The following is a 13,120-nucleotide window of genomic DNA, read 5'->3' as shown; positions in this document are numbered from 1 at the left end:
TTAATTTGGGGAACTATAATTTTTAAGAATACTGTTGGAAATTGGTGCTTTTCCTTGTATTGGTTCTCAGGGACACTTTTCAAATTAATGGGCTGTTTATTTTCTTTATACCGGTAGCTTGAACAATTCCAGTTTTCTAAGGGTGTGAGTCGATCCACATTATGGCAGCAGAAGTCAGATTTTGCTATTATCTGTTCTTGTTTTCCTTACTAAATTCAAACTCCCCTCTACCATTCAACTCTGTAACTTTGACTTTCAAATTCTATCTTATAATGTGATTTGGGTTCTTAAGGAATATAAATGAATGTACATAACTGAGGGCTATTATTGTATATTTTCTGAGATTGCTTGTTTTGGATTTGATGGGATAGGTGCTACGCATTCTGTATTTCTCCTGTGTTCTTCTTATAGGGCCCCAAAGGACTTCCAGGTCCTACAGGTTCTGCAGGCCCTATAGGACTACCAGGTTTGCAAGTAAGAGGCCCTATCTGTTGTACTTCTTGATAGAATAGGTCAAAATGTTGGCAGTTTTCCATCCTTGACTACATTTATCACAGTGAGCAGAAGTTTGTGTGCTTCTGAAAGGATGAAGCACATTCTTCAGATGTGAAGTGTGTAAACTCAGACTGTTTAATTACAAGAGCAAAAGTTCTCTTCTGGGGTAGTGTTTAGAGCAACAGTAACAAGTGAGAACTCCAGCAAAGTCCTGGAGCACCATCTACAAACAGTACTTAATACTGTTCTGAAGGTTTCCTCATCTCAGGACTAGAGGAAATATATGAATCTCAGCATGTTTAGAGCTTTTCTCATCATGAAATGTGCTGAAAAGTCCATTTTTTTAAATACTAGAGAGAATTGTATTTGGGCAGCCATTAAAACAAACTTCATTTGCTGCTTTTAAATTAAGATTTGCTCTTAATTAACCATAGTGCCAAGGGACTTCACTGTCTCTCATAGATATGAAGATTAGAAGATTATTTTATCACTTGCTTTTGCTATGGGGACAGAGATGAAAGTTCAGGTACCAAATGTTTTTCCTATTATTTGCATCCTACTTAATTCAAAATAAATTAAGTCTTTATCTTGTTCACATTTAGGGTCCAGTGGGTCCCCCTGGGCCACCAGGTCCAAAAGTAAGTACACCCATTTTCCATCATATTTCAACACCTGATTATTGGCTATTTTTTTATGGTGTGCCTAGATGATAATGATACTGATGTTGCTGATGTTTTGTTATTCATTTTATTCTTTTTTCTCCCCTAGGGTAATATGGGATTAGGCTTTCAAGGAGAGAAAGGAGAAAAAGTAGGTGAATCTTGTTCTAGTACAGAAAGAGTGTGAAGTTATACTCTAGCGTTCTATCATAACTTTATCCTCTAGACAGTGGCTAGATTCCAGCATTTTTTCCTTTGTGTTTCCTTTTCTTCTGGACTGAATGACAGTCCAAATACTGAAGAGTCTTGCTGCTTGCTTATAATATTTGCACAGAAAAGAGGATGGGAGCTTTTCCTGAATGAAGTGAGGGAAGGGGAACTAATTTCAGTGCAGTGTTTTCATGGCTGTCAAGTCAAAAGGTCCTCTTTTGACACCTTTTGAATCTGTCCTTTAGTTTATATGGACCCTGAACTCTTGTGTTGAATTTTTCTTCTGAATTTATGCTCTGTAAATTTCATAGTGTTCTTTGGGTTAACTGATGCATAATGTATGGTCTTAGTATCTTAGATGGACATCTTTCAGTCTGTGTGAAGGGTTTACAGTGGCATAATGGGGCTCAAGCTCACTCTGCCTATGTTAATACCTTCATCTTTTGCCTACAGGGTGATGTAGGACTGCCTGGCCCTCCGGGTCCCCCTCCGTCCACTGGAATACTAGAATTCATGGGATTTCCAAAGGGGAAACAAGGAGAAAAGGTCTGTAAATATAACTTACAAGCCCTCCCATCCTCTTGATAGAAAGGATGAAAAAGCTTATTAGACAATGAGGGCTGTTATCTTTCCAAATAATACTCATTTTCTGCACTAGTTTAATCTGTCAGAGGGCTACTGAATAAAAATATTGTTAGCTCAGAGCAGTGTGGAGAACTGTTGAATCCAATCCATACCTGACAGGCATCTTAAAGCTATTTAAAGATTTCCATGATTAATCCTAGAATGGATGAACTTTATTTTGTTTTCCTTGGATCACTGAAATATGGTTCTGTAAAAACAAGTGATAAAAAAACAAAACAAAAACCAAAACAAAACACAATTCCTTTTGGAAAAGTAAATAAAAAGCTCCAAGTCATTTGCTTTCACTCTGACACACACTACTGTGAAATCATCAGATTTCTCTCATTTGTTTTGTTCCTCAGGCATTTACTGAGATACGTATTTAGCTCATCAGTGTGTCTTATAAAAGTCCTGTGGAACTCGAGTAAAGATTCTCTGCACACATGAAATATAGGCATGTTGAATTAGTCTAGGACATATACAGAATGTTTTGGGAGTTGTCATGAACTTGCCTAAGCCACTGCATAAGTCATGGGAGTCACTTTCTTATTTGGTGGAGTTGCATTAGCCAGAGACTCAAACAAGGGATGTTAATGTGACTCACTCTTGAAGTTGTAAGCAGGATTACAGTGACTTTATTCTATTTTGGCATGCGTTATTTGCCGCTTTCCATGAATTACTGTGCATGTTCAAAGATGATGATCTGAGATGATCTGGTTTGCCTTCCAGCAGTGGTGGAATGTAGAACAATAGTTCCAAAGTAGTGGTCTTTGAAGTCATGGGAGGTGGCCACAGACAATCCATTACATGCATGCACTGTCTGGCAAATGATGACACAAATCAATCATACTTAGTGCCAAATAAGTTACGAGGCTTTGCTTTAGGAGTCAAGAGTATGATGGGTGGATTGGGGTAAATCTTGCTTTCATGGGCACAGAGGTTTATTGTCTTTACCTTTTTCCTTTTTCAGGGTCAGCCAGGCCCTCAGGGACTGCCTGGAGTCAAAGGATTGCCTGGACTGCCGGTAAGGGGAAGAGAGAGTTTTTAGTATGAGCCAAATATGAGTTAAATGGATCAGAAGTCTTTGAATAGCCCATAAGATCTCTACAGGAGTTTCTAGGCACTTGAATATTTGAAAATCTAATACAAATGTCCACAGAATTTTGTGAAGAGTATAACTGTAATCTGATCATTTTTGTCTTGGAAATGTGAAAAAGACAGCGTTGTCCTGCTATAGATGCTACAAAGCAGCCATGGTTTCAGTACATCTAATCTATGGTTTGCAAAGGAAATCTGCAAGTATACATCACTTTTGCTTACCCACTTGATGGTAGTGTTTCTTGGTCTCCCACAGAGAGCTAGATGCATTTTAAAAATCCTCTTTATTTTTGTTTAATTGTATTTAGATTTACTTTTTGTTACTTTCAAGTTATAAAGCACATATACATATCTTTATATCTGACTGTCTGAATGTACACATCTAGTTTTAAAATGGGCTGTTTAACATTAGTGCTTATAAACTCAGGAATGCGTAGCATCTTCCCTCTATGAATTAACAACAACAATTTATCTCTGGATTCCAGAGAGGTCTTTCCCAGCTTATAACCTATTGTAAACACAACTTCTTTAGATGAGTTTTGGTAATAAATATTTTGTGGAACTTCTGGCTAATGAGATAAATTGTTTGCTGGTTTCTTCAGTGTACAGATGTTCTCAGTAGAATGGCGTGCGAGAACCTGTTCATGAAGCACAGTTTGTTATTAGCCTTTCTGGATGTGTTCCATTATGTGCATGTTTAAGCATCACAAGAGGCCTACTGAAGCTGGTGGGATTGAGCATATGTGTGAACTTAACCACAAGCATAAGATATTTCAAGACTGAAGCCTGAAAATTGCATACCTACTGTAACTCACTGAAATTAAATCCTGGTGTTCTATCTCTGGATTTGATACTTCTTGCTGACTGGGAAAACCACCAAACAGTTCCAACTGTTGAGCGTGAAAATGCTATTTTTTGTGTCCTTCTTAGGCTTTAGAAATAATAATAATATAATAATAATAATAAAAGGTGGTCTGAGCTTTGTCTTGGGCTGTTACTGTTAAGAAATTAGATTTGAAATCACTTCTAAATGTAGAATACGATAGAGTGGCAGAACTTTGCTGTTTATAGCAGAGTGTTACTTGCATTTCCTGCTGAGAAATGTACTATGGTCTAAACGGATGGAAGCCACAGGGAATGAAGAAGATAATGCACTGTACATAATGCCAGCTGCTTGATTTCTTTCTGGGGCAAAAGAAGCCCAGCTGAAACAGTCCATTTCCTTTGTGTTTCTGTTGTACGGTTTACGTTAATAGATGTTTTGGTGCTCGTTCTGACTTAGGATTGTGCTTTAGCGTTCCATACGGATCTAATGTTAGTGTTTTCCCTCAGGGCTTTGGAGGTGTTGGAGAAAAAGGAGAAAAAGGTGTGCCTGGTTTGCCAGGTGGCAGGGTAGGTAACCTTACAGAGTCCTTAAATACCTGTTCTTAAACTAGTTTCATAAAGTGGACTTTTCACTAACAGAAGCATTCTCAAAGCATGTAGGAGTCCCAGATATAGAACTGGGACCAACAATAGCCAGTGCTGTATGACAACATAACCAACAGCTCTTTTGTCAGTAAAGTCTCAGACGAAGAGTGAAATATGAAAATAGATGAGGTTAGCCCAAGAAGATCATACATACGTACTGGAGGACTTGATACTAGCAGGCCTGGGTTTCTTCCAGGTCTGTTGAAAGCTTCACAGAGGCTTTGCAGGGACTTTAGGGAGCTTTTACCCCTTGCCAGAATAAGGCATGGAAGAACACATATTTGGGAATGAAAAAGTCTAGCTGGCAATAGAGATTGTTCAAACTGGATAGTGAAGGTGGAATTTAACAGCATGCCTTAGATTCTTCAGATCACCATGAACTTGCGGAAACATGGTGCTCATACGCAACAGGAAGACCAAAGCTTTCTATGCTGCATCTGAAGAACAAAACTGTCACAACAGAAAATATTTGTCTCCATTAAGTTTCACAGCTTTGAAAATATGAACTACCTACCTATCTTGTAAGCTGAGAAACTCATGACTTATTTAATTTGAACTTCTAATTAGCAAGATAATGACTAAAGAAGATAAGACACCTTTTATCAGTTATCCTGTTGAATTCTTTTGATGATGATTATCAATATTTGGAAGACAAGGAAAATTATTAGTAGCTTCTCCTTTTGAAATTTTACTTTTTCTCTCTTTGTTCCTGAGATCTTGGAGCCTGTAAGAGCAGACTGAGATGGAGCTTCTGAAAATGACATAATGTGTTTTCCTTTCTTAGGGCCTTTTGGGACTGGATGGATCCAATGGCATTCCAGGGAGAAAGGTGAAATGCTCTTTTATTTTTTACTGCAGAAAACCAGCTCAGGTATTATAGCTGCTGAGAAATCAGTGCATTCAGGTTACTGTTTATTCCTTCTCAAATGCTTGACAGTATGTGTAAGACAATGAATTGGCATTGTAATACAAGTCTAAGCGCTGAAGGTGTCTCAGCTAGCAAATCATGCCACTGTGTTATTGTCTCACTTCATAAAAATGTTCCTGTGTGCGACTTTGCAGGGTCATCCAGGTATTCCAGGCTATCCAGGACTGGATGGAGTTGAAGGCACAAAGGTAACTTCTCAGATGGAAATACTAAAGCACTGCCATTGTAAATATATTTGCATGAATAAATGTCATTGCTTCAGTCAAACTTATGGAAGTGAGTGGATGCTTAAGATAGCTGCCAAGGCTGCCAGATGTCTGGAAATGGTGTGGAAAATGACTGTATAGTAGTTTGCTGTGAGTGAACTTAAAATCTGCCACCAACATTGATATATGGTTGGCAAACATGAGAAATGCAAGTGTCACCACTTATTTGGTAAAGAACGTGTGGAAGAACGTTATAGGTTTATGCACAGATCAGTGTTACTGCATGAATCATCAAAGTGATGTACTGCTTTGGCACAACAGATTGTGTTTATAATATGTATATATGATGGTGATTTGGACAACAATCAGATTTTGCACTTCCTGTTTTAAAGAGGATTTGATACTGTGTTAAGAGTGAGAGGAATTAATGATACCACTGTTCATCACAAGTTGCTTGTTCTACTTAGGTGGTTTTCTGGAGAAATCTGTTTTCCCCTTTTCTTCTACAGGGTGAAGTAGGTGACATCGGTCCCCCAGGCCCTCCTATCATTGTTGACAAGGAAGGTGTAGTAATTTCAGGTACATGTTTTTATTTTGTTTCTGTTTTGAAACTAAATTAAAGCACTTGTTTCTGATCCAACTTGTTTTATTTCTATATTTTAGCACTTTTCCATGCTGTGATTTGATTCTAGCCTCTCTCTTGTTGTTCCTCCTTTCATTTCTGTATTGGTGACATACAGATACATTTTGTGCCATATATTTATACCAGAATTTATGATAAATCTTTCATTCCTGGCTTGCAGAATGATACATTTCAAGGCACAATAAATGCTTAGCGCCTGGGAAGCTGACTTTATATGAGCTTGGGGAAACGTAGCCTACCTGTGTGTCTTATTTTTGTGTATCAAAGAAATGGATAGCTTGAATGTCATTCTGTTCATACTTGTCATTCAGTGTGATAGGAATACCATTGAGAAAAGAAACTTAATTAATGCCACAGTTGGATGAGCTCTGGGTGACAACAGTCTTGGAATCTGTAAAATTTAGGAGACAGGTTGTGTAATGCCTCATTTCTCTTTCAAATGCAGTACAAGTTTGAAACAACCTCTGACTGGGCTCAGAAGGAAGTTTTCCAGTCATTGTTAGCTTGGCCTAACAGGCTTACTAGTAACAGCTTTGCTGTCAGTGAGATCGGTGACTACTGAGGTAGCAAAGTGTACAGAGTTTTTCAGCAGAAATTTTCAAGTTTTTCTTCCTTGTCCCGTATTTAATAGGTGCCCCAGGTGACCCTGGAAACCCAGGAATACCTGGTCCTCCAGGAGACGAAGGGATCAGTGGTCTACCAGGCTTTCCAGGAGCTCCAGGGTTTCCAGGTCTGGAGAGAGGTAAAGCACCTGCTAAGTGACCTTAATAGGCTGTTTGCTGTGTGTTTGTTGTGAGAAGACTCTGGGTGGCAGGCTGAAGATGTTGAAGGTATTGCAGCTAGCCTCTCCCTCCTCCTGCTGGCCTGACTTGCAGGCTGCTGTGAGGTGCAGAAGGCAAGGAAGAGGCACAGGAAAACCAAGCATGTTCACTTGGGTGGGAGCAGGATTAGTCCCACAGTGATTACAATCTGTTTCAAGGCTTCAGCTCTCAGTATTTCATACACAGAAGTTGGTTTGTTTGATTTCTGTTTCGAATTAAATTAAATTTTCCATTTCGATTTCGAATTGGTGGAACTTTTCCTACAAATGAACATTCTGTGTGTTTTTGAAAGTGAGCTTTTTTGATCGACTCTTCATTTTTCACAGAATCACAGAAACACAGGGGTTGGAAGGGACCTCTGGATATCATCTAGTCCAACCCCCGTGCTATAGCAGGTTCCCTGCAGTTCTTCTGTTTTGCAGCGGAAAGCTGGCACGCTGGCTAAGTAAAACCACTGTAGCTGGAACCCATTTGTCCCATCAAAAATCTCACTCAAGTTTCTGTTTAATGTCATTTGTGAAGTCCTGGCCTGCAGTGATCCAGAGACCAGTACTAAGGCAATTAATCAAAGCCAATCTGAAAATAAACGAATCATGGTACTCCATAGTTAATTGTCTCACCTATTAGTTAGATTTCAACGCAGCCCTGTAAACTTTTTTGAATGACCAAAGGAATGTGTACATGAGTGCTGGCTGGTGACTACAATTAATAAGTTTTCCTTTGTATGCAATTAGAAAATGTTCTTTACTAACATGGTTATAGTTCAGGACACAATAGTAATTCTCACAATATTAAAAATGTCAGAACATGTTTGCTGCTGGATAGCTGCTAATCATGTCATTGTTGTTTAGATGGAATGGGCCCTGGAGGGTCTCCAGGTATTCCTGGTGTGAAGGGTGAAATGGGAGAACCAGGAAGAGCAACGGTTGGATTACCAGGCGCTCCAGGAAGAGGTGGTTTACCTGGTCTGCCAGGAGCACCAGGATTGCCTGGTTCATCGCGTATGTACATTTTTAACATCAATTTTTACATTGAATTCATAGTGAAATAAAGCAAATAATGATTTCTTGATTTATTTATTTGCAAGTGGAGATTATTCATCTATAAGTCTTAAAAGCTTGGTTAAGATCGCACTGTAACTGTAATTCACAACCTTTGCTATATTTATCTTCACCCATCTGAAATAAGAAAATGCAGATAATTATTTTTAAAGTGGGTAACCTGATAGACTGAAGCATACGGTTCTAAAGGCACAATTTATGTTTGTTCTGTTTTAGTAGGATGAAACTGAGCCAACTCAGATATTGACTTCTGAGAAACATGTTTCAGTTGCGGAAAAGACAGGAGGTTATATGATATAGCATTCAGGTTGATGGGAGGAAAGCTAAGTAAAGTTTCCCGTGGTGTACTGAATTAGATAAAGGAGATACTGTGACTTTTTGAGCACTTGGGGTAAATGACTGATCTTGCAAGTAGGTGTATCGGGTACCAGGAGTCAGATAGGATACCTGAAGAGACACTTTACAGACATAAGGAAATGTGATTTTATTTTCACACAATCAGTTTGTATGTATTTCCTGATTGGTTTAATTATGCATTGTTTTGCTTGGAAAAGTGGCAAATCTTGTGTTATGTTATTCTGCCATAAGCTGAGTTCAAACAGCATGTTTTATTTGTTTTATTCTTGAGAGTAAAACTTTCAAAAGCAGGACATGCTTCAGTGATGGTCACGAGCGGTGTCCCCAGGACTCAGTGCTGGGGCCACTTCTGTTTAACATCTTCATTGATGATCTTGATGAGGAGATTGAGTGCACCCTCAGTAAGTTTGCAGACGACACCAAGTTGGGAGGGAGTGTTGATCTGACAGAGGGAAGAAGGGCACTACAGAGGGAGCTGTATAGACTGGATCGATGGGCCAGGGTTAATGGCATGAGTTTCAATAGGCCAAGTGTCAGGTCCTGCATTTTGGTCATTAAATTTTGGAATTAAATGCTGCCTAATCGATAATTATTTGTCAGTTAAATCCTGCTATTTTTTCTGCAGAGTCTGTAAAGCTCTTGGAGCTGTTTTTAGCTGATGGTTGCAGGTTGTTTCTACGGAACATCAGACGTGTGCTGATCAGCACTCCATCTTACTGTTGTCACTGAGGGAAGGGCTTTCAGACACTATAGCATTAGATTATGTCAGGTCACGTCCCTCTGCTGTTTCTGTCAGCTCATGTTTCGTTGTATTCATCAGCGTATAAAGAGATATTGAGAGTAGTGCTGCAGTTGTAAAGTGAGTAATGGGACTTTCCCTTTACCTTTTGCCACTTGGTCCCTTTCCTGAACTGCATGGACTAATTTGTTTGCCCTCTGCACCACGTTTGCAGTTTGCTTGGTTATTTGGCCTGTGAAGTCTTTGGAAAAGTTCAGTAATAGAGCAGCAGAGGAGTAAAGCTCTGTTACACTCACCTTGTAAAATCTTTTGCTCTTCTTTATGGGGAGCTAAAAACAAATACATGGCAGCCCATGGTCCTCTGTTCATCTCCTTGTGTAACCGCAAACCATTGCTTGATCTGACACCATTTCCATCAGCTGCATATCTGACATTATAAGTAATTAACAAGCTGTAGGTCAAGCCTTCTCAGGGCTTTTTGCTTGCTTTCCACACATAGGCCCTTCATTTCTCCCAGATGCGATCCTGGATGGAAGGACTGGTGCCCCAGGGGAACCTGGACAAAGAGGGCTTCCAGGAGCTTTGGGTCCAAAGGGTTACAAAGGTAATTGACTCTTGTTTTGGAAGAGCCTTTTAACAGTCAAGTGACCTCACTTCAACATGGTTAATATCCTAAGGGTGAAAGTTTCTTTATGACAAATCAGAGAAGCTTCTAATTGGATTTAAAGAGCAGTAGCGTTTACAATTTAGAGAGTGGTTCCCAGCACTGCTGTTGAAATCCTGTTTTGTTCTTCCTCTGCTCAGGCAAATGATCAAATGAACATTTCATACTCAGCTGATCAGGTTGTGCTTCAAAGCTATAACATGTAATGAGATTTAGAAATAACGGCCTCTGTGCTGCTTTTATATTTCAGGCTGGAAATGACAGAGGAACAGTTTTATTTTCCTCTGTGCTAAGAAAAACAATGAGAATTTAGGTTTTAGTGTGTAACAGAACTAGCAGGGAAAAAAAAAAGGATAATGCAGACATCACTGTGCATTGTGGCTGTTTGGATGTGAGCCCAGTTGCCATTCCAAAAAGATTAAGTTATCCGGCAGAGGGTCATTGTAACCTTCTATGAGTGGGAGTATGGATTTGCTTTCTCTGACGTGCAACCATCTACTAAAATCCACAGGACTTCTGACCTAAACTTTCCTAAAACCGTCTCCTTTAGAGAGTATGAATTTTTGGGAAGAGGCCATTAAAGTAAGCATGACATAACACATGATGCGTAGGTTCAGTGCTGCATGTGGTAATTTGGTGGTGGGTGTTGTAGAGAAATAACCCAAAGTTCCCCTTGCTTGATACTCATTGAGCAAAGTAGGCACAACAGCATATCATTTCAGAATGGTTTTGTCCCAACTGAATCACATACTATTTATTGAGCTCCGCAAAAAGGTCTTTATCCAAATGTAACTGAGTGATGACTGTATTTTCCAGGAGATGCAGGTGATTGTGCTTGTGATGGAGGAGTTACAAGAGGAGGTCTAAAAGGCATCTCAGGTCTACAGGGTCCACCTGGAAGTCGTGGTGTGCCTGGGATTAAAGGTGTTAGTGGAGATCCTGGCACTGTGGGTGCACCAGGACTGCGAGGCCCTCTGGTAAGGGAGGAAGAGTTTTTACTGTTTACCATTAATTAAAGGAGAAAAAATGTCCATGTGCAGTTGCTAATGCTGACTGCATTGAGACCAGGACACAGTTTTTGTGCAGTTTCTTAAGTAAGCTTAGAAACTGATATGTGAAAAGAATCTGAAAATAAAGAAATTATCATATATAAAAATGGAGGAAGAAATGGTTCTTAAATTCTGAGAACTACCATTTAGCAGCCAAGGCTAAAAGCAGTAACGATTATTCACCCCAGGGCCTCTTGACCACAGTCATGCATTGATTAGACCCAGTATTCTTCCTAACAGAGGGCTGGTTGTGAAAGCAGATATGTGTCTGTATGGAGAGAAAACCTGAAATCGAACGATGAGGTCTTTCCACATAATTACCCATAGCTATTAAGTCTGTGTGTCTTAGATGCAGTCTCCTCAGTTGCTCTACACTAAAACTAAATGCCTTTAGAATATATTTATCAATGTTGGTGGATGCAGCACACCAAGTAATAGGGAAGAAGGCTTGATAGTCTGAACCTGCTGTAGTGTTCCCAAATGCCATCCAAGACTGCTGTCACTGTAGTGACATGCACCAGCATTTGGCTTGCCACTGTAAAATTGTACTGATTTTAAAAAATCACTTGAAAATAATCAGACCTCTATCTCCTTTTCTTTTTTTAGGTATAACACGTACAATAGGAAACCCTTTAGAAATTATTTCTATCTCCAGTTGTTGTATCCTGACTTTGTATGTTATTTTTAGAAAGCAAAGGCTCTTCATATTCATGTGCGTGTTTGGTTTTTTTGTTTTGTCTTGTTTTGTTTTTAATCTGTTGGTCTCTAGGCTTCAGCTGGCCAGCAAGGTCTTCCAGGCCTTAAGGGAGAAAAAGGCGATCCATCCTATGCAACAGGCAGAGGTGCTCCTGGGGACCGTGGTGAAGCAGCACCCAGAGGACCATCAGGCTTCCCAGGAACCCCTGGCAGGGATGGACTTCCAGGTTTGCCAGGCCCACCAGGTCCACCAGTAAGTTCAAATTCATTTAGCATCAGTGCTTCAGAATCGTAATGAGGAGCAGAGATCTTAAAAAGGCCTGGCTTACTAGTCCTGATCAACTGTGTGATAAGTCTCCAAACATGCCAAAAATCTCATAGTCCCTGGGCACAAGTTTGTCTTGGTGAAGGTCAGTGATTGGCACTCATTATGCCTCTGTCTACCCAGTCAAATGATGAAGTTCTTGTGGTGGGGAAGGCCCCAATACTTTTTGCATTAAAAGATAAAAGACACTGTATGAATTAGCCTAATCTTGGAACTGAAAAACCACACCAGAATATTTTAATTAAAAACAAGATAATATATGTCTGATTTCAGAGTACATAGTACTTAGTATGCTAGCAAATAAAATGTATTATTTTTAATAGTAACTGCGTCTTTCTGCATTTTGAAATAGTGGTAGATGATTGACAGTGGTTTCCACATACCTTCCCAGGCACATTTGAAACTTGCACAGGGCTGATAAAACTTCCATGCATTTGTTATAATGGCAGTGATGTACCTTCTTTCTACATCCCACTGATTTTCTATTGTAATTGTCTCCATTGTTTACAGGGTGATGGTGGGCTAGGTTTCCCAGGTGAAAAAGGTCTACCAGGATTACCTGGCTCCAAGGGCCGTCCTGGAGAGATTGGTGCTCCTGGCATTGGGTATCCCGGTCCTGCTGGACTTCGTGGGCCACCAGGTGACCCAGGGATGGATGGTTTTCCAGGACAAGCAGGTCTGCCAGGCCCACCAGGTACATGTTTCTCAATACGATCTTACTTTGAAAAGGTGCAAAGCCGCTATAAGTCAAGTGACAAAACAACTACTGCTGTTCTCATAACCAAGCCATAAGGTGGCATTAAAGACTGCTCTTTAAATTAACTAAAGCTGCTGTGTGGGCTTACCAGAGCTGACATAGCAGTCACTGCTTTCTGAAGATGTTATGCTCAGGAGGACACAGATAATAAGCAGCAAATATCCGAGTTGAATACTCAAATACTACTGGTGTTGAATGGAATCTATTCACCAGAGGGTCATTTTACACCAAAGGCTTTGGGGAAGACAGTTAAAATGAAGTTTTTAGAAAGCACATTCATTGTCCAGGTAAAAGTAATAACTCACTGATATTTGGGAC

At 39.8% G+C, this 13,120-nt stretch overlaps 1 protein-coding gene across 1 annotated transcript in view; it reads left to right on the top strand.

Annotated features, from left to right (window-relative positions):
- COL4A6 (collagen type IV alpha 6 chain) overlaps nucleotides 1-13,120 on the top strand; it is a 116,282-nt gene that overhangs the window by 89,262 nt on the left and 13,900 nt on the right. Inside the window, exons 9-23 of the mRNA XM_072334964.1 lie at nucleotides 412-474; nucleotides 1,098-1,133; nucleotides 1,264-1,305; nucleotides 1,818-1,910; nucleotides 2,959-3,012; nucleotides 4,419-4,478; nucleotides 5,341-5,385; nucleotides 5,619-5,672; nucleotides 6,200-6,269; nucleotides 6,965-7,075; nucleotides 8,006-8,155; nucleotides 9,811-9,915; nucleotides 10,792-10,952; nucleotides 11,794-11,973; nucleotides 12,556-12,739. Of these exons, the coding sequence (XP_072191065.1) occupies nucleotides 412-474; nucleotides 1,098-1,133; nucleotides 1,264-1,305; nucleotides 1,818-1,910; nucleotides 2,959-3,012; nucleotides 4,419-4,478; nucleotides 5,341-5,385; nucleotides 5,619-5,672; nucleotides 6,200-6,269; nucleotides 6,965-7,075; nucleotides 8,006-8,155; nucleotides 9,811-9,915; nucleotides 10,792-10,952; nucleotides 11,794-11,973; nucleotides 12,556-12,739 (1,408 nt within the window). The remainder of the gene's footprint in view (nucleotides 1-411; nucleotides 475-1,097; nucleotides 1,134-1,263; nucleotides 1,306-1,817; nucleotides 1,911-2,958; nucleotides 3,013-4,418; nucleotides 4,479-5,340; nucleotides 5,386-5,618; nucleotides 5,673-6,199; nucleotides 6,270-6,964; nucleotides 7,076-8,005; nucleotides 8,156-9,810; nucleotides 9,916-10,791; nucleotides 10,953-11,793; nucleotides 11,974-12,555; nucleotides 12,740-13,120) is intronic.

The sequence above is a fragment of the Excalfactoria chinensis genome, chromosome 4, assembly GCF_039878825.1.
Source record: "Excalfactoria chinensis isolate bCotChi1 chromosome 4, bCotChi1.hap2, whole genome shotgun sequence".
Lineage (NCBI taxonomy): Eukaryota > Metazoa > Chordata > Aves > Galliformes > Phasianidae > Excalfactoria > Excalfactoria chinensis.
This window is presented reverse-complemented; position numbering and strand designations above follow the sequence as displayed.